The 25,050-nt window shown below is 35.3% G+C and overlaps 3 protein-coding genes across 7 annotated transcripts; all 3 read right to left on the bottom strand.

Moving 5' to 3' along the window:
* Nucleotides 1-3,417: 3,417 nt before the first annotated feature.
* On the bottom strand, nucleotides 3,418-3,921 carry LOC107858185. The gene has a single exon (XM_016702892.1). The coding sequence runs from the start codon at nucleotides 3,919-3,921 to the stop codon at nucleotides 3,418-3,420; it is 504 nt and encodes a 167-aa protein (XP_016558378.1).
* A 2,000-nt stretch (nucleotides 3,922-5,921) lies between these two features.
* LOC107859430 (lysine-specific demethylase JMJ25) lies at nucleotides 5,922-14,851 on the bottom strand. 3 transcript variants are annotated; one of them, XM_047406960.1, is made up of 14 exons: nucleotides 14,698-14,851; nucleotides 11,804-12,399; nucleotides 11,064-11,203; nucleotides 10,887-10,986; nucleotides 10,645-10,777; nucleotides 10,493-10,547; nucleotides 9,681-10,359; nucleotides 9,167-9,496; nucleotides 8,259-8,690; nucleotides 8,092-8,164; nucleotides 7,706-7,791; nucleotides 6,965-7,084; nucleotides 6,811-6,881; nucleotides 5,922-6,419 (listed from the first exon to the last, which is right to left on the bottom strand). In XM_047406960.1, the coding sequence occupies exons 2-14, from the start codon at nucleotides 12,335-12,337 to the stop codon at nucleotides 6,323-6,325; spliced, it is 2,850 nt and encodes a 949-aa protein (XP_047262916.1). In that variant the 5' UTR covers nucleotides 12,338-12,399; nucleotides 14,698-14,851; the 3' UTR covers nucleotides 5,922-6,322. The 3 variants fall into 3 exon arrangements, with proteins under 3 accessions (XP_047262916.1, XP_016559934.2, XP_047262917.1); XM_016704448.2 differs by lacking the exon at nucleotides 14,698-14,851 and adding an exon at nucleotides 14,499-14,621; XM_047406961.1 differs by lacking the exon at nucleotides 14,698-14,851 and adding an exon at nucleotides 14,007-14,552.
* A 1,788-nt stretch (nucleotides 14,852-16,639) lies between these two features.
* LOC107859431 (protein STRUBBELIG-RECEPTOR FAMILY 3) lies at nucleotides 16,640-23,995 on the bottom strand (the record flags this gene model as incomplete). Of its 3 annotated transcripts, none has more annotated exon segments than XM_016704449.2 (16): nucleotides 16,640-16,994; nucleotides 17,088-17,244; nucleotides 17,356-17,477; nucleotides 17,856-17,994; nucleotides 18,210-18,481; nucleotides 19,040-19,413; nucleotides 19,519-19,898; nucleotides 21,269-21,334; nucleotides 21,449-21,514; nucleotides 21,992-22,063; nucleotides 22,161-22,232; nucleotides 22,315-22,386; nucleotides 22,494-22,559; nucleotides 22,787-22,858; nucleotides 22,943-23,072; nucleotides 23,859-23,995. In XM_016704449.2, coding segments are annotated over 16 exon segments (2,260 nt in total), but the record flags the coding sequence as incomplete, so codon positions are not given.
* Nucleotides 23,996-25,050: the final 1,055 nt, after the last annotated feature.

Here is a 25,050-nt window from a genome sequence, read left to right as displayed (position 1 = left end):
TATTCTTCTTCAAAGTAAGGCCACATATTTTCTGAATGTGTTGAGTTATTGACCACAACCAGACACATTCTCGACTTGCTTCATGAACGGCTATTATCTCTGCATGATCTGAAGATGTAGCAATTATGATTTGTTTTGTTGAATGCCATGATATAGCTGTACCTCCACATGTAAACAAATAACCTGTCTGAGATCGACCTTTATGTGGGTCAGACAAATATCCTGCATCTGCATAACTAATTAATTGTGAATCGAACTCATTTGAATAAAATAGTCCCATATCAATAGTTCCTCGGAGGTATCTAAATATATGCTTAATACCATTTCAATGTCTTCGTGTCGGGGAAGAACTAAATCTAGCTTATAAATTTACAGCAAAAGATATATCTGATTGTGAATTACTAGCAAGATACATTAATGTCCCAATTGCACTAAGATATGGTATCTGAGCACCAATAAGTTCTTCATTATTTTCATGAGGTCGAAATGGATCTTTATTAATATCAAGTGATCTCACAACCATTGGGGTACTAAATGAATGTACTTTATCCATGTAAAATCTCTTTAAAGTATTTTCAATATATGTGGATTGATGAAAATATTGTATTTTCAATATATGTGGATTGATGGACAAATATTTCATTTGTAAAATGTTTAATTTGTAGACCAAAACAAAATTTTGTCTTTCCGAGGTCTTTCGTTTCAAATTCTTTTTTCAAACATTCTATTGTCTTTGGAAGCTCTTCAGGAGTTTCAATGATATTTAAATCATCAACATATACAGCTATTATGACAAATTTAAATCCAGACCTTTTAATAAAGACACAAGGACAGATTGGGTCATTTTTATAGTCTTCTTTAAATAGGTATTCGCTGAGGCGATTATACCACATGTGTCTTGATTGTTTTAATCCGTATAAGGATTTCTGAATCTTGATTGAGCAATTTTCTCGAGAAGTTTTATACACATCAGGCATTTTGAATCCTTCAAAAATTTTCATATAAATATCACTGTCCAATGAATCATATAAGTAGGTTGTGACAACGTTCAAAAAATGCATATCAAGTTTTTCATGGGCTGCCAACTTAATAAGATATCTGAAGGTGATTGCATCCACCACCGGAGAATATATCTCCATATAATCAATGCCAGGTCTTTGTGAAAATTCTTGTGCCACAAGTCGTGCTTTATATCTTATGACTTTATTTTTCTCATTTCGTTTTCGCACAAAAATCCATTTGTACCCCACTAACTTTATACCTTCAGGTGTTTGGACTATAGGTCCAAAAACTTTGCGTTTTTCAAGCGAAGCCAATTCAATTTTGATTGCATCTTTTCATTTTGGCCAATTATTTCTCTGTCTATATTCTTCGACAGATTTGGGTTCAAGATCCTCATCTTATTGCATTATAAAAATATTATCGACAATTATATCATTTCGATTCCATATTTTTCTCGATGAGACATAACTGATTGAGATCTCTTCATTTTCATTATTTTCAAGTACTTGAACCTTTTCTGAGGTTTCATCAATTGTTATGTCTTGCTGCTCTTCATGAGTAGCTTCCTCCATATTATGATTATTTTGATCATTTGCTCCTCTTTTTCTTTGAGGATTTTTATCTTTAGAACCGATTGATCTACCATATTTTAAGTATGATTTAGACTCATTTGTATTACTCAATTATCCTATCGGGACATCAACTCGAATAGGAGCATTAACAGTTGGGATGTGAGATTTTGTAATTCTTGATAGGTCAATGAATGCATCTGCTATTGATTTGCAATGTTTTGCAAATGAATTATCCTTTGAACTTCTAGTTCACATTTATTTGTATGATAATGCATTCCAGTCTATCTCCTTTTCCAACTACTTATTTTCTCTCCCTAATGTTGGATATATTGTTTCATCAAAATGACAATCAGCAAATCTTGCCGTAAATAAATCTCCAGTCATAGGTTTCAAATATTTTATAATAGAAAGAGATTCATGCCCAACATATATTCTCAATCTTCTTTGAGGACCCATTTTTGTGCGTTGTGGTGGAGCAATTGAAACATATACCGCACATCTAAGAACTCTTAGATGGGAAATGTTTGGCTCTTGACCAAAAATTAATTGTAATGGGGAGATTTTATGATAACTTGTGGGCCTTATCCGCACAAGAGCTGTTGTATGCAAAATAGCATAACCCCATATCGAAATGAAAAGTTTTGTTCTCATAAGCATTGGTCTAACGATTAATTGGAGGCGTTTAATCAATGATTCTGCTAGACCATTTTGAGTATGAACATGAGCAACCGGATGTTCAACTGTTATTTCAGTTAATATACAATAATCATTAAAAGTCTGGGATATAAATTCACCCACATTATTAAGAATAATTGTCTTTATTGTATAATCTAAAAATTGTGCTCTTAACTTTATTATTTAAGCAAATAATCTCGCAAATACCAAATCACGAGTTGAAATTAAACACACATGTGACCATCTTGTAGATGCATCTATTAAAATCATATAATACTTAAATGGTCCACATGAAGGATGAATGGGCCCACATATATCACCCTGTATACATTCCAGAAATACAGGAGATTCAATTTCCACTTTCATTATTGATGGCCTAGTGATTAATTTACCTTGAGAACATGCAACACAAGAGAATTCTTTAAATTGAAGAATCTTTTAGTTCTTCAATGAGTGTCCATATGAATTCTCAATTATTTTGCGCATCATATTAGAATCGGGATGGCCCAACCGGTCATGTCAAATAATAAAATTGTTCGAATCAGTAAACTTTTGATTTACTATGACATGTGTTTCAACAGTGCTAATACTTGTGTAGTATAAGCTGGAAGAAAGAGTGGATAATTTTTCAAGTATATATTTATTATCCGACATTATTGTAGTAATATAAAGATATTCAATTTTTCCTTCATTTGTAGTCCCAATATGATAGCCATTTTGGCGAATGTCTTTGAAACTTAATAAGTTTCTCTGAGACTTACTACAATATAATGTTTCATCAATCATCAAATTTGTTCCTCTGAAAAGTAATAAGTTAGCTTTTAGGAGCCTTCAATTAATCTTGTACTATCACATATAGTATTAACATTGACTTATTTCATCACCAAATAAGAGAAATATTTCTTAGCTTTTAGAATAGTATGTGTGGTAGCACCATCTATAAAACATATAGCATCGTAACTTATTTTGAATCCAATTGATGATTGGAGAATTTCCATATTCTTCAATTAAAAAATAAAACATATTATAAGAAATTTGAAAAACTAACATAAGAAATGTAGAAATTAGAAATACATGGCACTTTAATAAAACAGAAAAACATAATTGCAAACAAAAAAAAGATAATAACTTTCTTTATAATTTATTCTCAACTAAGGTGATCAGTTCTTCAATCAATGTTCTCATAGAAATCTTCAACTTTCAAATGGATAATATCTGAGAGACCCTTAAAGTCATCATCATTGTAAGCAAAATTTGCCTCAGAATCATCATATGTATTTGATGGAGCTGCTTCATCATCATCACCTCGAAAGGTCAAGTGTACTTCCACATCATTTTCTTTTCTTTTAAAGGAAGCTTGATAAAGTTTGACAAAATGATCAGGCATACGACAAACACGTGCCCAATGAACTTCCATTCCACATCGGTGACAAATATTAATTTTACCCTTTGAAGGATTATTTTGAGAACCTTTATTATTCTCTTGTTTATTTCCACCATTATGACGATAATTATTTCGTCCTCTGCCACGTCCTCGCCCACATCCACGACCATAGCCTCGACCACGATCGCGATAATAATTTTGCCTTATTTCAGGCTGATCATGTGCTGCTACAACATTCGCTTCAGGGAATAGAGCAGATCCAGTGGGACGAGTTTCATTATTTTTCATTAACAAAGTATTATTCTGCTGTGCCACAAGTAGGCATGTAATCAATTCTAAATATTTTTTAAATCCCTTTTCGCGATATCGTTGTTGTAGCAATACATTAGAAGCATGAAAAGTGAAAAAAGTTTTCTCTAGTAAGTCCTCATCAATGATGGTTTCTCCGAATAATCTTAATAATGAATTTACTTTATGAATAGCAGAATTATACTCAACCACAGTTTTAAAATCTTGAAACCAAAGGTGTATCCAGTCATATTTAGCTTTTCGTAACACCGTTAATTTTAGATGGTGATATCGGTCCTTCAAGTTGATCCATAATTCGAGTGGATCTTTCACAGTTAAACATTCAATTTTTAATCCTTTGTGGAGGTGATGACGAAGAAAAATCATGGCTTTCGCCTTATCTTAAAAAGATGCGGTATTTTCTTGTTTAATAATATCCCCAAGACCTCTAGCGTCAAGATGAATTTCAGCATCAAGGACCCATGATAAATAATTCTTTCTGGTAATGTTCAGTACCACAAACTCAAGTTTTGATAAATTTGACATAGTAAAACTATCATAAAAAGATTAATAAGTTAGATATAATGATATTTTTAAAATAAGATAACCATCTCAAATAAATTTAAATAGAATCATATATTGTTAATAGATTATTATCGAAAGGTTGTTTCCTTTAGCAATTTATATTTTTGTGTGTGTAGAGTCTAGAAATAAATAGTTACATAATAAATACGTACCTTATAAAGGATCTCGTGCTGATAACGTGTTGTAAATAAATATTCTGAAATATACTAAAACAAAAAGGGAGGGGAGAGAGACCTATAGATATAAGAGAAGATTTTATTTTCTTCTACTTTTTGTGTGTATTTACAGTGAAGTAAGGAGTATCTTTTATAGGCAATAGTACGTGTACGCTCTAACATTATGTGTAGTAGGTGTAGTATGGTATGTAAACATCCACAAAATAAGTAAATTATTTACAATACATAACAATTATAGAGAGATTAACATTAAAGGGATTGGTTTGTAGAAAGTTGTTCCGAGGCTTTTCAATAATTGCTAATAAGCTGTCTCTCTGTTTGATTGCAAACATGAGAAAATCGACAAAAGACTTTTCAAAAATTTATTTGCAAGTTTTCTGCGCTTATTTTAAAAACTACTTAATGTATCTTCACAATAAAATGTATTCACAACAATTTGGTGTATTGCAATCTAAATTGTACTCGGTAACTTTTTTTCTTTTCTTGACATAACTATTTCATTAAACAAGAGGGAGTTTGCTCACTATATTATCTTTGATTAAAAGAAAAGAAAAACGAATAAAATACTATTTGATTACTTATATCGACTTGTCAATTTTTGCTTATTTACAGACTCCCTCTTAACCAGACGTTTGAAAAAAAAAAAAATCTTATACAAGAACATGACACGCAACAGAAAGAAATGAAAGGTAGAAAACACAGATGTCAGCATCTTATAGAAACCCCATTCCAATCGAAATTACTCTTAAGAAATTGATTGCCTTTTGTCTTTCTCCTACTGAGATGATGTGGAACACAATTGTTCACTTGTTGTTATTGCAAAAATTATTTCCCCTTTGTAAACTTCAGATGTTACCAAATACGAACTAATTTGTTTCTTAGTTGGACAATGTGTTTCATGTAAATCTCCAAAAATAGAAAAAGAAAAACTAAAAAGAGTTTTTCCCTAACATCTTTCTTTTTTTTGTGTTTTTTTCTTTCACCATCAAGCCTACTTCCATCCATTCCTTCTAAAGTATTGTCAGCCATGTATATTGAAGCTAATTTTTATATACTGATATTTTTGTTCTCTCATGAAAGAGAAAGACTGAACATGTAAAACTTGGGAAGAAACAATTAACTGACCACAAAAGCATATTAACAGTGAAGCTGCCCCATGATGAAGATGGATAGCACCCCACACCACACCACATCACCCCGTTTTTTCCCCACCCCAAAAATGCAAAATATGATCACGAGTAATATAAAAGCAGCTTTATTTAATTATATGAAGGATACATGGGATTGTACCTTGATCAGATACTAACTATCAAAAAATGACATTTTGAATTGATGTTGCTGTAGACTATAACAAGTGTTTATTCCTCTGATGACATTACAATTACAATAGACCTATTTATATCTTTTACTACAAGACTATGAAGGTAAACAGCTGTTGACTTCTTCACAAGACGAGATATCACAAGCTACAAGATATGCAACTTATGATATAACAAAAGTGAGTAGTAACAATGCACATCACCTGAGAGCATGCTAGCATATAGCAGAACAAAACCAAGTACTCCAATGTACATGTCCTAGGGGTTTTGCTGTTTCTTCTGTACATAAGAATTCAAAGATGCAAACCTCTGTGCACTGGTTTATGAGCAAGCTACCTGACGTCTCTTCATCTTCTCCAAATTCTCCGACACCAATGCAGTCAAATTGGGATCCTCAAATCCAAGTTCAGGGCCAACTCTGCACACACAATTACACAAGGAAACAACATAGTAAACGAACTCATCAGAAAGAGAGTGTAACAATCCTTGTCTTTCCACCTTCAGCTTCACCTTCACTGAAACAACCGGAGAAACAACTCAAGAAAGGACTCTAAAGATTAGAGTTTTTCTTTCCATTCCCGTTGAACTAAATAAAGAGGCCTTTAGAAGTCTCTAAATGGTATAAATAGTCGAGATCAGCCCCAACTTTGACAGACACATAGCTCGGCAGCAGGATTTATTAAACAAGTCAATATGGTATTGCTGCCTCAACCGAGAACCTCTAGATAAGAAATGTCATAGACATCCCAATTTCACAAGGAAGTAAAGAGAAAAGCCATAAAGAAAGAATAACATGTAAAATGGCTTACTTAGGATCCAGAACCAACTTCTGAACTTCTTTAATGGCTGAGCTTGCTGCATAGAGTGATATCTTTCCCACCTGTATAAAATATTAGAATAAAGTTAACAGCGCCAATCCAAGGAAGCTGAGGCAGAGCAAGGAATAAGAGTCATTAACCAGACCTCCAGCATTTGCATCTTCGCATTATGAGTATTAGGAAGACCACGGATATCTTCAGCCATTCTAACAGCCTCGCCTAAACTTTCTGGAGAAAGAAAATCAAGGCCCAATTGGACCGTGGACTGCAATAAAACAGGAAGAGCAATCAGACCTAGTTTGATAGGCAATCAGCAGAACTTTCCTTAATCGCAAACTACCAAAGTTTCTTTTTGGCATTTTCTTCATGGCTCTGATAGAGATTTTTTTCAAAGGGTTAAGCTCCTCACTTAACATATCTATTATCTAAACAAAACCTTCCACTGCGAACTGTTTGGAACTTCCCTTTACAAACACCTCAGACCACTTAAGAGTGGCATAGATAGTAGATACACCCTGACCAACACTTGAAGAAATGGTTCTGAAAGAGGGGAGGATTTGAAGATTTTTCAGAACCTTTCAGATACCTAGTGAAAAACCAAAAATATTTTGCAGCCTTCTAGCGATTAGTAGAAATACCAAATCTCTAACTGGGAGGACATATCCTACATCTAGTGAAAAAGGATTTTTTTGGTTTAAGGTTTTTAACCTGCACAATTAGGTGGGTGGTTTAGCTAAGCTTAATTTCTATCCTATAGTTGACTGCTATGTGTCCAAAACAATTTTCAGGAGAAACAGTTGCATTGAGTTCCTTTTATGAGTACACTAGGAGATTGAGAACTTATTTTGTTTACAAGCCACTGATAAAATTCATCTTGTCCACTAACCTGAAGATTCCTCACTTGGAAAGGACATCCAGCAGGAACGAAAATTGTTTCTCCTAAGTGCTGTTCAAACGACCACGGCTCAATTCCTGAAAATTATGAGAGTTTCAATCAAGGAATCATTTTGTGACAGTATAAAAGCAGAAGAATCCGCTCTGAAAAAATAAGAACTCAAGGAAAGTTTCATCAAGATACCAATAACCAATTCTGAGGCAAGTATTTAAAGTTGTGAAAAGCATACAGTGGTTAAGAATTTAAAGTTGGGGAAAGATAACTATAAGGCCAAAATGTCAGCACACGATGAAGGCACTTGGAAACATCACGTATTGCATTACAGATTTATAATCAGAGTGTCAACTTTAGTAACAACGAGAAACTACTAGTCTTACCAAATAATTCTTTCAACTTTCTCTTATGATGTTCATTCAGATATACTATTCCATCGTAGAGAGGACTGGCTACCTGAGATCAATAATGTTGAACGCAAATATTATGACCTCAATAAATAGAGCGCGAAAAACTTGGACAAATTATTGCATTTGAGAAGTAAACCTACAGAATCATCCGTTAGATGGTCTGAATCTCCATGTTTCTTCCAATGAAATCTTAGATACTCGATAAGCATCGGCACATCTTGCCTCCTAAAGACATCCCAAAAAGCTCCAGAGTGACTGCTGCCGGAGCTGTTTAAACTGGAACCGTTCAGATCTTCATCACTAAAGTTATCCACACCAATCTGAGAAGTAACTCTGCTCTCTTGGTCAACCACCATTTCATTTGCATTTGAATCCATATCAGCATCCTGACCATTCCCTCTATCTCCACCAGGCGAGAATTTGGAGAAATCCCTTTCGCTTGACACATTAAGTGCATCATCACCAGGAAAGCCTTTGTGATCAGATTCAGCAAAGGTTTTCTGCGTCTTTTCTATCTTCGTCTTCTGCCAACCTTTTGGTTTGACCTCATTGATGTGAACCAAAAGGAATACCTAATTACAGAGAAAAAAGAGCAGCCTAAATTATTAATCAGCTGAAAGCGGGATTTGTATCGTAAGACCGTGTAAAGGAAAAGTGTAAACTAATATCTGTTCCTGATTACTTATACATATGGTCAAGATCAGGTATTTTTCCATTATCAGGTTAATGGCTTATCAATATCAAACTGACCAAAGAATCGAATTGTTTGTAGATCAGTCCAGCAGAAATCTTAGACACCTATTGACAGCTCAAGCTTCAAAAAATATTTAACCGCAGAAAAGAAAAAGAACAAATGATATTGAAGAATTATATTTGCAGATATATTTTCAAGTATAAATGAAGGCCATCCTCAAAAGGGAATGCAAGTCACTTTGCATATCAACTGGCCTCGACTTCAGATAAACACAAGAAACACTAATTGAAGTATCAGATATATAAGGACAATAGGAAGACATAGATGGCATGAGAAGGAAATTATGGCACTCACTAGGTCTCGCATGTTAATATGCAGATTGTTCACTGAGTCACCTCTACCAAGTTCTTCATATCTCCCATAAGAAATAAAAATCTTAGGACCAACATCATTCTGCAGGGAATAATGAGGCAATTTCGCAGCTAAATTTAGAAGACCCCACTTGGAGTGGATGAATTCAAGTAAAGGAAGTTTACTAATAAATTCAGGTCTCTGGTACAATAAGAACTCTTCTGAAGCACCAGGAGAAGGCCAATCTTTCAATTTGAGCATTTGTGGCCAACCATTCTCATGAATTCTTCCCTCTGAATATCCCCTGATGAATTGACCAATGTGAATATCAATCTGCAAGACATTAAGTACACGAGACGGTGGTATGTTCAGGTGAAGAAGAAAAAAATCAACAGCCCACTTCTATGGAAAATGAACACAGTAGTTACATACATATAATAGTGAATATGAACCACATATGCCAATCTAAAGTTGAAACTAGATCTACCAGTGCAAGCAAGAGACAATTGGTACTAACCTCACTCCAATCAAAACAATCAATGGCCTTTACAGTTCGGTTATCATCTTTTGTTTTCTCCTCTGTTGTCTCCCTTACCTCTCTCCATATCTCAATAGGATCCCACTTTGACATCGATGATACATCATATATATCCTTGATGATAACAGGTTTACCTCTGCTCCATTGCCTTCTGAAGTTCTCAATCCCTTCACTTTTAATCTCTTCAGAAGATGGATGGTACAAAAAGTTATCATCACCATTCTCTCTATGAGCAGCCTGGAACAACTTCCCTTCAGAGGTATTCTCTAGATCGCCGGAATCACATACTTTACATCCACTAACCATTTCTTCAACATTTTTCACCAGTTTCGCTACCCAATTCATCTTGAAGATTCGTTTCAATGATAAGAGCGAGGAACTGCAACCCCCATATTGCTTTGGTGGACAGGGTATGGAGCCATTACTATCTGCTTTCCAATCAGCAAACTTACTGAGTAAATTTAGATGAATGTTTGACAATTTCACTTCCTTTGATGTCATTTCTCTGCAATCAGCTCTTCCTAGGAACTGCTTACCCTTGTCGTCCTGAACAAGCTTGGTTGCATCTCTGAGATCTTTGCAGCAGCTGAGGCAGAGGTCATATGAGCAATTTGAGCAGTGTCTATGGTAATCAATGATTGGTATCCTGCAGAAATTACTGCAAACAGAAGTGTCGATGATGTATATCTTATCAAGCAGAAAAGTTGAGAGTACATATTTCCTAATAGCAGGAAGAGAAAGAACACAAGAAATTTGGCAATAGTTCAACATTTTTAAATTTGAAACATTACCAGCACATTTGCTCATCTGCATTCAATTTTGTCCGGCCAAGATCCATTCCATTTCCTGCAGAATACAAGGGATATTCAGTTCACAGTTCAACCAACATCAAGCTTTGAACTCCCATATACGTTAATAAAGACGCAAAAGATCATAATTGTACCTCGAAGTTTTTTTTCTAGTTCCACCTCAAAGCACTGCTGATTATGAATATGCTTAATAACTGGAAGAACTGCAGATAAAAGGGAATGAAGATACTGCAATTTGTTTTGTGCAGGTATCTCCCTAATTCTAACCTATGCTCACAGCAATAATGAATCACAGATTAGAAAGAAATATTTTACACATGTTAAACAAAACCACAGGATAAATCATTTAAGGCTCTTTTAGCCACACAGATAATACCTTTATCAAGTTGTCTCCCCGCATACACACTCTACAATTGCAACTACCACGACACGCAGGACAAATCCTCTGTATCTCTTCAACTGGCATGTCGGAGTACCTGACATCAAAATCTGCAATCATTGCATAGGAAATGGAGAAAACTAGAGACATGTTACTTTCATAATTGAGTCTCACCAAGTTGAAATGCAGCTTTCACAGTATCCCCTTCTATCACATTTAAGGCACCAAATTACTCGGTGATCATTCCGCCTACATTGATGACAAGGTTGCCCCCCTGTATTATCAGAAGAACTGGAGCTCCCTTCAGAAGTTCCCTAGGGGAAAAATCAAAGGAGCCCAAGTGAGAATATCAAACACAACCAGCAATAACAACGAGGAACTGTGTACTTCTAATACTTGGAGAGCAAACGAAATTTCAGGTCAAAGAGGGTGTTTGGATTGGCTCTGCAAAAGTAGCTTATAAGCTAAAAGCTAAAAGTCAAGTTGGGAATAACCAACTTTTGGATTTTGGCTTATTTTTACACTTTTTTGGCCCAAAAGTGAGTTCTTAAAAGTACTTTTAGCTTTCCCAAACACTGCCAAAACTAAAAAAGGAGCTTAAAAGCCAAAAGCAATTAAAATAAGCCAATCCAAACACCCTCTAACAACTCTAGTTGAATCGTAGACAATATGTCTTCATCAAACTTAATGTGCAGATTACACTACAACCACAACAAATTTATTATCTTAATCAGAATTATTTCTTTACTGAATGAACTATCCCCTGCATCACATTATCCTAGAGTAATCTCATGTCTACCAAAATACAATCTGTCCTCTTCCTAAAATAATTTGAACTAATGATTTATGTAATCGGAAATCACCAATTAGATTACTCCATTTCCCATGGTACTCAACTATGAGCTCAAACTCACCGCTGTAGGACTGGAATCAAACATCTTCTGCGATCTGCTTCTGGATGATTCCATACCAGAAGGGGGTGGCGTCCTGTAACTTCTTCGGCTTTCATCATACTGTACATCTTCCATGTCTAGATCATCAGTAGACTTCATGCTGCGAGCTAAAAACATCTTGCTCTGAGGTGTTTCAGAAAAATAATTCATCTGATTCTTTGGTACCTTTTCCCTGTGCTTCTTCCCAGAAATTGCACCAGAAATATCCTCAATTTTCTGGTTTTCAGCTGGTAAATCCATATCATCACTTCTACTCTCAGAATATATATCATTTTCATCCATTGATATTCTCTTTCCCTTTTTTATGTTGGCTCTCATTGCAGAATTTGCAGCCCTCTTCTTAGCCTGTATGTAGTGCTTTTCACACACCGTCTTATCAGGCATAGACAATGCAGTGCATCTCCACTGTTTCCCATCAGACCTCTTACACCGCAAATCATCCGGGATCCCAATATTATCTTCACAAGGTCCAGAGGATGAGCGTGGGTGATCCATCAAGATGTGCAGTTTGAAACAAAAGAGCTAAATAATCATCCAAAACCATATGACAAAATAACCTGAACATTCACAGACAGGTAGCCAGGAAAACAGAAAGAGGAATAAATTTACATGATGCATGAAAACTTGAAAACCACAAAAACTTTAAAAATACTAAAAGCTTATTGTAATTAAATCCACAGCAAGATTTACAAGAAAGCAGCCAGTACTATCCCTAAATTTGCCCCATAAGATTATATAGAGTTCATCTTCAGATCCTAAGTTTCTTCCAATAATCTCACACTTACCTTCACAAAAAAAAAAAAGAAGAATAAAAGAAAAACTCACTTCTCCTACAAAGGTAACCCATATGACTCCTGAGTCCTGACAAACACCAGGCTAAGGTAAGTGTAACAACAACTAAGCCCTAATCCCTACTAGTTAGTATTGCCTATATGCGTCCTTTGCTTCCATTGTGTTATGTCTTAGCAACATCCACATAAAACCTTATTCGGTGCTTTTCTAATCTTTTCCGTTCATATGATAGAAGGGAGAACATTTAGACAACAAAAACAACAACATATCCAATATATTACCACCAAGTGGGGTCTGGAGAGGGCAAGTATATGCAGTCCATATCACTACCTCAGAGGTGAGATATAGAGGTTGTTTCTGATAGACCCCCGGGTCAAGGTAAGAGAATCAAGACAAGGAATAGCAAAAAAAAAAAAAAATACAATAACAATTACCACACCCAATAGTACCATAGACAAGATTCACCAGGTAATACAACAAACGATACAACATTTTGAAATGATACTAGTACTATAGCTACTAATACGGATAACAAAGTCCTTCTACCTACTAGCACCGGCGCACTCGCTCCTACTATCCTTCTACCCTAATTTGCCTCCTCCACAACTTCCTATGTAGGGTCATATCCACAGAAAGCTTAGCCGAAGCTGCTCCATGTCATGTTTAATCACCTCCCTCCAATATTTCTTCAGTCTACCTCTACCCCGCCGCCTGAATCCATCCCTAGACAACCTCTCACACCTCCGGACTGGGGCATCCGTGCCCCTCCTCATCACATGCCTGAACCATCTCAACCTCACTTCCCTCATCTTGGCTTCCGCCGAAGCCGCTCCCACTTTACTTCGAATAACCTCATTTCTAATCCTATCTTTCCTAGTACACCCACACATCCACCGTAGCATTCTCATCTTCGCCACCTTCATCTTTTGGATGTGAGACTTCTTAACGGGCCAACATTCCGCCCCATACAACAAAGCCGGTCTAACCACTATTCTGTAGAACATTTAGAATATTGAATATTATTAATGAGGGATATCATCTAAGATGATATATATCTGTCACCTAGGAAGCTTATAAGAATGCAAACCAACCATAGGAGAATCACAAAGAACAAAACAAATCAAAATTGCAATTCAGTCAACAAATTGTATTCAGTGATTAAGAATAAAACTTAAGGGAACAATCTCTCTTCGCCCAGCCACCCTTCAACTCCTACCTAGCTTGATCTTTATGTCTGGATTTCATGAGATAGTATAGATTGACGGATCACTTCCAGTGATTCAGAAAAATAGCTCCTTTAACTTACAGTCTATAAATTCTCTCCCTCCATCAAATGGACACGAAAGTTCATCAATTAGAAAGAGTTACGCACCCAAGGATGTGTCCTAGTGGTCAAGAAAGTGGTCGAGAACCATGATATCTCAGATTCAAATCCCAACGGAGACAAAAACACTAGCTGATTTCTTCTCATTTGTTCTATCCTCGATGGACTGGAGAGCGAACCTCCAAAACAAAGGGTCCTTGCTTCTTTTCATTTGGCTAAGAATAAACCAGTGGTGGAAGGTGGCAGTATCCCGTTGAATTAGCCGAGCGAAAAAAAAAAATCCCCCTTCCCTCATGATAGCAGAAAACTAATCAATCTATCAATCAATCAATCAATCCACCAATTATACGTAAATCTCAAACAAGTTGAGCACAGCTATATGAATCCCCATTTCAAATTAAGAACAGAAAAAAAAAAACATTTCCTAGTATAAAACGAAACGAAAAACAAAACCCACGTCGTAAACATAAAAATTCTTCGGCAGAGATTGCTCTAAATCCAAAAACACAACACACACAAAAGCATAACAAACAGCCTTACATTAGCAGCGAATTATACAAACTCAATGTCCAACAATTCATCAAAAAAAAAAAAAAAAAAAATTAGGTTGGAAGAAAAAAAGAACTTCCTTTAATCGTAAAAAGGAAGATCAATCCAATTTAAGTATTTCTTGTTATATAATTTTCTACGAGAAAGTAATAGTGAATAATTTTTTTTAAAAAAAAAGTAGGGAGAGAACCTGGGTGTATTTGTGAAGTTGTAATTCGCAGAGGGCGAGAAGTAGAAGGAGAAGGAGAAGAATAAAACGACGCCGTACTAACTGCTGTAACAAAGTTCTGCACAGTGCTGTACCTGAACATCCCCATCTTCTCTCCTTATTTTTTTTCTTTTTTTGAAAAAAACAAAAAGAAATAAAAAAAGTTACCAAAAGGAACAAATTCGTTGCTGGACTAAAATATCATATACTATTAAAATTTTATCTATTAAAATATGATTTTGAATTTTAGTAGCATTAATTAATGATGATACGTTATACAAAAGAGAATTTCATAAAAATACTATTAAGTTGAAGTGAAAATTTTCAGAAAGAAAATTGAAATAATTGTCAATAATATTAAACCTTATAAAACAATTTTTAGAAAAAGAATATTCATTTATGGGAAAAATTATATGATAAATGTGTCAATCACTCGCTATAATTTGCATATATATATATGCTATTTTTAATTTATTTTTTGAGAAAATACACTAATATATTAATAAAATTTCTCGCTCTTTCTTTAAGTTTATCTTTTTTATTAATCTTTAATTTATTTTCATTTATGTAGTAATTACGTATACATTAAGACCAGTATCTTGAATCTCAAACTAATGAAATTACCGCAAAAAAATAAGAGATTCAATTACTCGGAATTGAAATATAGAGGTAACCATTTTAGCTATGTAACATTTTATTTTATTAGTGGTTTAAATAATTAATTTTAAAATATAAAAATATAAACTGTTATTTCGCATTAGATATAAAGGAGGTAAAGCTCTCCCTATTATAAAATCATCTATTCACGATATTTGAACTTGAGACTTTAATTTAATATGAAAAATTCTCAATCATCTTACATTTTTTAAAGAAAATCTACTAGTATTATATATTGAGATTTTCTCTTTTGAAGAAAAAGAATATGTTGAGATGAAATATAGACCATTGAAATCGATAAATAGTTCAATATTAAGCTAATAAGATTTGGGTTAATAATTACTTATCTACCTTGTTATAATTTAAATATAAAGTTAAAATAATCAATTGAAAATATATATGTCCCATTATCTTACTTGGCCATGGGCTTTCGAGCTTGATAAGTTGTTCGATTAATCAAGTAAATGCATATAAGAGGATTGAAACATATTGAAAAAGTTAAATAACTACACCTTGTTGGAGACTTGGACTGGTCTTCTTGTGAACAACACATAACATTTGTCACCGGTTAGAGAACCCTCTTTAATACATTTAAGAAAAGATATGGTGGGAGTGGTTTCGGTGAAGGATAAAATGTAAGAAGTGAGGCTATGTTAATTTGGGCATGTGATGAGGAAGCGGAGGTGTGAGACACTGGCTATGGTAGGGAGAGGTGATTAGGCATGATATGGAGCAGTTACAGCTTACGGAGGACATGACCCTTGATAGGAAGGTGGGAAGGATGCGGATTAGGGTAGAGGGTTAGGGGGGTGGGAGAGCGTCGGTAATGTTCTTTATTTGTGTCTGAAGTTTCTTGTTCATGGTGTTCAGTGATGTCTATGGTTTCGGATAAATATTTTTTAGTATTATCTCGTGGCTAGTGGTGTTAGTTTATTTTGCATATTGTACAAGTTTATATGCATTTATGTTTTGTGATTGTTATATTGTTATTGCTTCTAAGTCGAGGATCTATCGGAAACAGCCTCTCTATTGTTATTGCTTCTAAGCCGAGGGTCTATCAAAAATAGCCTCTCTACTTCACCAGAGGTAGTGGTATAATCTGCGTACACTCTACCCTTCCTAGACCCCACTACGTGGGAATGCACTGGGTATGTTTTATTGTTGTATTCATATAGATTTCAGACATTTGTGCTGATAAACGAAAACCACCTCGATCAAATTAGAGTAAATAACAAAAAATGTCCAAGTCAGGGAAAGGGTTAGGCCCTTTTAGCAAAGAGATCATAAACTGCATTTAAATTATATATAAGTGCTTTTAAGGATAACAAAATTTGCATAATATTCTAGGAAAAAATTGGCAGGAACTATATTACATATTTGCATAGTATCTACTATCTATGAATTAAGCAACTTAACCACAACATAATAATGCTACGTACATTACATTACTCATGTTAGCACACAACATTTGGGCTTCATGAAAATGTTGTGTAAAGATTTCTCCTTTGGAATTACTTGAATCCCTTTATGCTAAAAAGACACCAGCCTTGATGATATCTTTAGATCATATGCAGGAGATTCTGCACGATTTCAGACATCGGTGGCCTGAATTCAGGTTCCGGCTGCCCAACAAACAAGAAAGGACGTGAGATAAGTATGAAAAGGCGATAGCTCGAGAAATGACAGTCACAAATATTAGAGTGGAAGAGACTGACCTGAATACACAAGGAAATTATGTCAGCAAACCGAGACAAAGACTTGGATGGATAACCACCATTTAGGGAAGGATCAACCATTCTTGATAATGCATCTATATCATGCAGTCGTGGAATAGCCCATCGGACGAGCAACTGCTCCCCTCTAGGGCGCGACCTGGAAATCATATTTTAATGAGCTCAGAGTCAGTCGTCGTACTATTTTACAAACATATGCAGCTGCAACAACAACAACTAACAAGGTAAAATATGTCAGAATGAAAGTAACCTGTCGTAAGACTGTCTTCCCGTGAGAAGTTCTAGCATAACAACTCCAAAGCTATAAACATCACTCTGACAAGTATAGCTTCCCAATTCAAGTTCAGGAGCACCATAGCCGCATCCTTGCAACTGAAAGTTACACTGAAGTCATCAACACTTGGTTCATCCATAAATGTAAAAATATAGGATGGACAATTTTTGTTGCAAACACAAATTAGCAGAAAGCCAGAAACACCAGCTCGTCCTTTCGTTTTTACCTCTTGAAACAGCAACAAACAACCCATATCTTAACAGATTGGACCATCTTTTGGCAGATAATTTATGCTTTGGCACCTAGTTTTCATACTAATGATGCAATTTCTACAAAGGTTGAAACCAGCAAGTAAAGAATGCAGTTTCTAGAAGAGTTAAGAAACAAGTGTTTACAAGTTTAATGAAGACCAGAGTCAAAAAGGTTAAATGCTCCTTACAAATTTAACAAATCATCAGAACTAGCTTAGGGATTACCTGTCTTATGGAATCAGATGACAGCAGTGGTGCTAAACCACAATCTGACATACGCACGGCAAGATCATTATCAAGGAGAACATTAGCAGACTTGAAGTTCAGGTGCACAATAGGTGGGTGTGAAGCTTCGTGCAAGTACCTTTAGTGAAACAGGAAGCAACTCAATCTCTAAATGGTTACAAGCTAAGGATTGCACTAGAGAAATAAATTGTGCTGCAGCAAAGATTTTAAGACATGGAAACAAGCAGACCAAACTTGTCAGCGATTTAACCATCACAATTGGGATTAACACATCATTAAAACAAGTTACAAGCACTTAAAAACTAGTATCATTCAGCATCTTTTCATACTTACTCTAGAGCTCTTGCTGCTTGAAGCGCAATGCGTATACGAGTACTCCAGGAAAGTTTTCTGTGAATCTCATCATCTAAGTGCAATGCTTCGTGGAGACTACCATTTCTACAATACTCATAGACAAGTAGCCGTTGCCCATGCCCTGAACAGTAACCCACAAGTTTGACAATGTTTTCATGCTGAAGTTTAGAGATATTGGACACCATTTCAACAAAATCTTGGTCACTTTGTTTCCTGGTCATAGCAGTCTCTAATTTCTTCACTGCCAATACCTAACAAAACAAAAGGCATCAAGAAATGGCCCAGTGTCAGTGCTTTTTTACCTTTATGATGGCAACTAAATAGGTTACTACAACATGACGAATACATGTAGGTTAAATGGGCAAGCAAGAAACTATTTCATTGAGGACATCAGGATGCATGTCAGGTTATCTACAGTCTACAAATGGAAATTGTTGCCATATACAAGGTTGGACTACTTCCACTATGCAGAACTCGAGTCAAAACATTACAGACCCATTAAACATATACAATTCAACGCAAAACAAAAATGTTTGTCACACAAAACCTAAGTTGCTGGGACTCTCCAAAAATGTTGCCGCACCCGTGTCGGATCCTTCAAAAATACACTATTTTTGGAGGATCCGACATGCACCCGTAGACATTTTTGAAGAGTCCAAGCAACTTAGCACAAAACCATGTTTTTAATTCAAATAACGAGTAATTTCCTACTTTAAAATAGTGAAATGAAGCTCAAGACGCAGGCACAATGCATGCAAGCACATGGTATCTACTGATTTGAAGCTGGTGAAAAAAAAAAAGATGCTTACTTTTTTGGGATACTCAGCTCTGTAGACTGTTCCAAGCATGCCTCCTCCAATAAGATTATCTTGTGAAAAGCTATTTGTATACTGCTGAAGAGAGGCAATGGTGAAGAACTCTGCAGAGTTTATATTCTTCATAGCATGTTTGACAGAGGTAATTGGGGGCAAAACTGGATTTACAACCATCCTCTCAGCAGAAAGAGATTGAAGAAAAGGTGGTGGCGGTGGTGGAAGAATATCCGATACAACTGATTCCATCTCCGACTGATCATCATCTGTTGTGCTCTTCATATCTTTCTGTTGCACAGCCTCTGAAGTATTCATTGAGATGTTCCTACCCTGAGATTTCCCATTTCCGGTCACTGGCCTCAAACCTGCTTCTTTTGGACATACCCATTTTGTCATCGTGAGCCATTAAGAACAATAAATAACTGATCATAAACATAAATTAAATTCATAAGGAAGTATACAAATGAACTATTTACCTTTTTCTGTATCATAATAAGGTTTTTGCATGGATTGATCACGTTTTGGGTTACCTTTGGGCAAACTATAATCATATGTTTCATGTCTCTTGGCTTCTTTTTGGGCCTCTCTTCTTCTTTTGACGAATCGTGACATCAAAAGGAAAACACCCAATCCAAGTATGACAAGGGATACTAATCCGGCTATAGCAATCAATTTGACGTGTTTGGTTGAATTACTACTCTTTTCCATTATAGAGGGCTGTAATCCTTGTCCTGATGGTACAGTATATGGCAGTGAAGGGGCTAAATCTGGAGAAAGCACAGCAAATGGTGCTGGAGAAGGCGATATCATGGGTGGTGAAGGGATGATAGTAGTGTTAAAAGGGTTCCCTGCACGCCTGATAAAAAGTATAGATTTCATGTGAGGTAAAAATATTTATACGTAATTAAGTGAACCTTTCATGAAACAAGAAAAGGCTAACCTAATATGCTTCCCCCAAAGTGTATCAACAACAGTTAAGGCCAAGGCTAAGGCTACTCTATCAAGAAATGTGTCGTGTTGATTGTTTATCCATCATAATTTCATTTTTAACCAATCAAATGGTTGAAAAGACTATTAATTGTAACAATGTGCGTACTTCTCAATTTTTTTTATGTAGATCATCTTTTGGAGATAAAGGCGTGTAATAAGAAATCTGTTTGGACAGTTAATCGTGTAATAAGAAATCTGTTTGGACAGTTAATCTTTTGAAGATTTGTGAGCATTTCGTTTTTGTGAGTGGATGAAGAGTTTTCAGTGAAAACCCCTCAAACCACCTTCTTCATTGATGAAATAAAGACATTCTTAAAAGAACTTAAGCACACATAGTTTTCAACAAAAATTCCAAAAGAGTTTTCACAACAAACACCAACAAAATATCTATCCTCATTCTTGCACAAAATAGAATTTAGCTAATGTTAAGAGTGACAAATGGGATGATGCAAAAAGAATAATGTATAAAGACAAATCATATAGCCATTAACAATTAATTTGGGTTTGAGAATAGTTAATTGATAGAGTACAGAATGATTTCTAATGAGGTACTTATGCTATCTTCATCAGACAGACCATACTATTAGTAGTATTACATGCCACATCTTCAAGTTTGCTACTTTACCCATTTTTCAGCCAGTGTACCGATTTATTTATCAGATCGATGCCTGACGAAGTAATAGAAACTGAAACTTTTAACACCAACATTTCCATGGTCAGCTCGTGGAATGGTGAAGATACTCTATGGACATGAACTTTTTCACTTTATTCCAGAAATACGAGCAAGAATGATTGTACCTCACTCCTTTTTTACGAATACATCAGATGTACACGGTTGCAGAAATACTTTAAGGGACATTCACTCTTGGCTAACTTATTTTACTCTAGGTCTAATTGTCAGTTTATCAGAAAAGACAGTTATACTGGCTTCCCATAAATATTCATTGCAAGCACAGCTGGCAAACAAATTCCCTCAGATCTAAATGGTGCAATCTCTAGCCCAAGAGACTTCCCTCTTTTGTTTTAAAATTTTCAAATCACATACCATAAATGATCAATGCTTATCCAAATTTTAAAATGATGAGAGTACACAGAGAGATGAAGCCCAATTAAAACAAAGAGAAATAAGATGGTCCAGTTCATATTCAGAACTTGAAGACAGACTATGAGAATAAGATGGATTTCATCAGTTTGAAGAAAACTCAAACCAAAAGGGCCAAAATTTATAGGTTTTACCTGAAGGTCGGGATGCTCAACAATTTTGGCGGTATAGGCCCTGAGAAAAAATTATTCTCTATGTTTCTGCAGAACACGAAAGAGACCAAATTTTTAAGCACAAATAAGCAGATGGAGACATAGTTGACATCATTATCGATATATTATAATGATGAAAAATTCATCAGTTCAGAAGATTACAAATCCGTTATAGCAAGATCTTGCAAAACATCAAGGATCCCAGTGAGCTGATTGTTCTGCAAGTGTCTGCAAATTGCCAAACATACATACTCAAAACTGGATACAAGAAATCACCATAAGTATTTATATTCACAAGTTCAGTTCGGCAATTATGTTAACATACTGATACCATCCAAGTATATTAAGTTTAATAGTTGCAAATTGAGCTACTAGACAAAATCAATCAGCTTTGAAAAGTACTATCCTTGAATAGCAATCATCTAGCTTGTTCACAGGAAACACATCTTGATGAACCAACATTCCACAACCAAACAATAGATCCATATGCATCGAAAAGTCAAAAACTATATTTACCTTTATAAAGCTTCTCATTCTAAATTATGTATGAACAGAACTTTTGTTAAACTTCTGAAGGAGTTAACAACTTATATAAACTTCCATTCGGTGTCTCGAGGAGGAAAGCACTCATTCCTTATAAACAGAAAAGTAGTTTCATCTCCTTATATTTCCCTAATTACCATACATACAAGGGGAAATACATACAAGGTAGTAAGTGACGACAAACTCCCCATTGAAGGAGGCAGCTGACCACTTAAATTGTTCCCAGATAAGTCCCTGCAAAATAAGAACATGAAGGCATAAATACAAACAACACCAAGAAACGTAGTTTCATCCCTGGCGAAAAGTAGAAGGCTAAAAGAATTATGAGTACATAGTAGTCAAAGTCTTAAGCTGCAGAAAGGCATCTGGAATGACTCCATTAAGATGATTGTTGTTCAACGACCTATAAGGAAAAAATTAGATGTAATGAAAACAGAAGTATGGTCAGAAAAAGAGAATATAAGGATACGTCAAATATATCTTACAAGTCTGATAATTGCCCTAACGAGGATATGCCGTCTGGAATGCTCCCAGTAAGATGGTTATCGGACAGAGACCTGTATAAACACAAATGACACAATAGGATAAAAATGTGGATCTAGGTTGAGCAAATAACCTATAAACTAGTGAAGAAGCTCAATAAGGACAAAGCTTAATAACTTACAAGGTTTTGAGGGTAACGGGCAAATTGGATGGTATACTGCCTCCAATATGGTTGTTACTGAGATCTCTGGTTTTATCATTAACACAAAGTTTAAGCATTTAATACATAGCAGTTAACTAAAGCCATAGAATAAAAGAAATTGTAATGGTAGTGCCAAATGATGCAGGGAAGGACAAAGTGCAGAGGTGAGAGGACAAAATGACTAGGAAAAATTCGTGAATTTAAATCAACAACAACAACAATATATGTTAAATCAATTCATTGATAAAGATAAAGATAAAGATGGCACCAACATTTGTATGATTGAAGCAAAACTTCCGATGCCCTCACTTAATTCACCACCCAAATTTGAATCATTGAGTACTCTGCCAAAGAAAATACAGAAATCCATCACAAACTGTCATCTAACCAGTTGAGAAACGACTAAGGCGAAAAAAGAGAGTTCTTACATTCCAGTTACATTGGAGTTGACACAAAGTACACCATGCCATTGATCACCACAAGGGTCTAATCCATATGGTACCCACCCAGGAAGCAAGGGGTAGCCCAGACTAGTATATAAACTATTTATGGCAAATACTGAAGAGCAAGAAAAGAAAACAAAGTCATGAACTTCACCTTTCTTTTACACAAAAAATCCAGCAGAAATTTCACTAAAGTTAACAAACACAACAACAACAACAACAAACCCAGTGTATTCCCACAAAGTGGGGTCTGGGGAGGGTAAAATGTACGCAGTCCATACCGCTACTTCCGAAGAAGTAGAGAGGTTGTTTCCGATAGACCCCCGGCTCAAGACAAAAAATAGTAAACAAAATCGTAATGAAACATGAAACAGGGTGGATAGAATAACAGAAAAAAGAAATAAGACACCCATACAGTAATATCAAACACTCACAAACCAAAGACACCCCCCACACCCAAACTCTCCTAACTAGCAGCTCCTACCTATGGACACAGTCCTAGGATTACTAGCCCGGCTACACCAAAGCTCTCCTCCCTACCTGCTACAACTCACCACTCACACTAGCCTTCTAGCCTAATCTGCGATCTCCATACCTTCCTATCTAGGGTCATGTCATCAGTAAGTAGTAAGTTGTAACTGCTCCATGTCACGTCTAATTACCTCCCCTCCAGTATTTCTTCGGCCTAACTCTAACCCTCCTGAAACCATCCAAAGCTACCTCTCACACCTATGAACTAGGGCATCCGTGCCCCTCCTCATCACATGCCCAAACCATCTCAGCCTCACTTCCCACATCTTGTCAATGATAATAAATTCAAACTGTTAAAACATTCTGTATAACACACAGCACAAAGATTGTGAATACACAAAATTCAAACCACTGAGAAATTATTAATTACCATCGCGAGGATCAGTAAACCCCTGGCAATTTTGAACAACAAAAATTGTAAATACAAACAAAATCTTCACATATAATCCACTCATACTGTGACTCCAAGAACATAAGTTTTCTGCTTCCTCTTCCTCAGTCCTTTTTCTTTCCAAATCTCAGCTTCACAGTTCCACCAATAACAAGAATACTCTGCAAACACCACAAAGATCTTCACTTTAACGGAAACAATAGACAAATTTCCAACATCCAAAACCTCAAAACTACATTTTCATGGATTTTCAAATAGAAAAAAAAAAAAAAAAAAAAAAAACATGGTACAAGACAGTCAAATACTGAACCTGCAAAAAGAGTACTCTCACAAAAACAAGACCGTCAAATACTGAACACCCATCATAGAGAAGTTCAAAAGGCATAAAAAGAACACATCTTTCAATACACAAAGTACATAAAGATTCAAACTTTATGAACCAAAACCACTATATAGAAAGAAAAAAAAAGTGAAAATAAGTAAAGTGATAAAAATAGAAGAACCCACAAGCCAGAAACAGTTGATTACATCTTGCTTGGACTCTTAAAAATGAATACTTTTTGAAAAAATTCATATACATTCAAAATATTTTTGAAAAGTACAGCAACATAGTACAACATACAACAAAGTTGGGATATGTGCTACAAACCTTTTACTTTTTTTTGTGTCTGCAAAGGACAAAAACAAAAGATTAAACACTTGCTTTAAGGTTTAAGCATGTCTTTGTTTCTTCTACCTTTACCATTTGATACACAGTGTTTTGGTATACACAATAATTGAGTATTTAGTTCACAATCCCTTTAATTTAGGGAAGTAGTACATATATCAACAAATTTTACTAAAAGAACGTTAAAGTTGTAGAAAATTTTCCATAATTTGATTTGAATTTATAGTGAGTGTACCGTTGGTTGGTGCTGTGTTAGACAAAATAGAAAATAGTACTGCTGGTGCGTTTTCAATAGTGGCCCACTCTGAATTTGACTATCTATCCTTTGAACGGAAAAATTGCCTATATAAACTTGTTAGATTAGTTATTATAACTTATATCAGAACTTTTAAGTTTTTAAGTTATACGAACTTTTATCTCAAAAAATTATATAAAGAAAAAAATATTCTTTTGTTGAAAATATAGAAAAGCAATTATTGAAAAAGAAAAATTAATATTTAATTC

Source organism: Capsicum annuum, chromosome 2, assembly GCF_002878395.1.
Source record: "Capsicum annuum cultivar UCD-10X-F1 chromosome 2, UCD10Xv1.1, whole genome shotgun sequence".
NCBI classification, from domain to species: Eukaryota; Viridiplantae; Streptophyta; class Magnoliopsida; order Solanales; family Solanaceae; genus Capsicum; species Capsicum annuum.
The sequence above is the reverse complement of the archived record's forward strand: the minus strand, read 5'-3'. Positions and strand labels throughout refer to the sequence as shown.

Coding starts and splice junctions, on each gene's coding strand:
- LOC107859430 (XM_047406960.1), bottom strand. CDS start 12,337: ATGGATCACCCACGCTCATCCTCTGGACCTTGTGAAGATAATATTGGG. Junction 6,882..6,964: donor CGAAGATGCAAATGCTGGAG/GTCTGGTTAATG, acceptor TATTTTATACAG/GTGGGAAAGATATCACTCTA. Junction 6,420..6,810: donor AAGTTGGTTCTGGATCCTAA/GTAAGCCATTTT, acceptor TTGTGTGTGCAG/AGTTGGCCCTGAACTTGGAT.
- LOC107858185 (XM_016702892.1), bottom strand. CDS start 3,921: ATGAAAAATAATGAAACTCGTCCCACTGGATCTGCTCTATTCCCTGAA.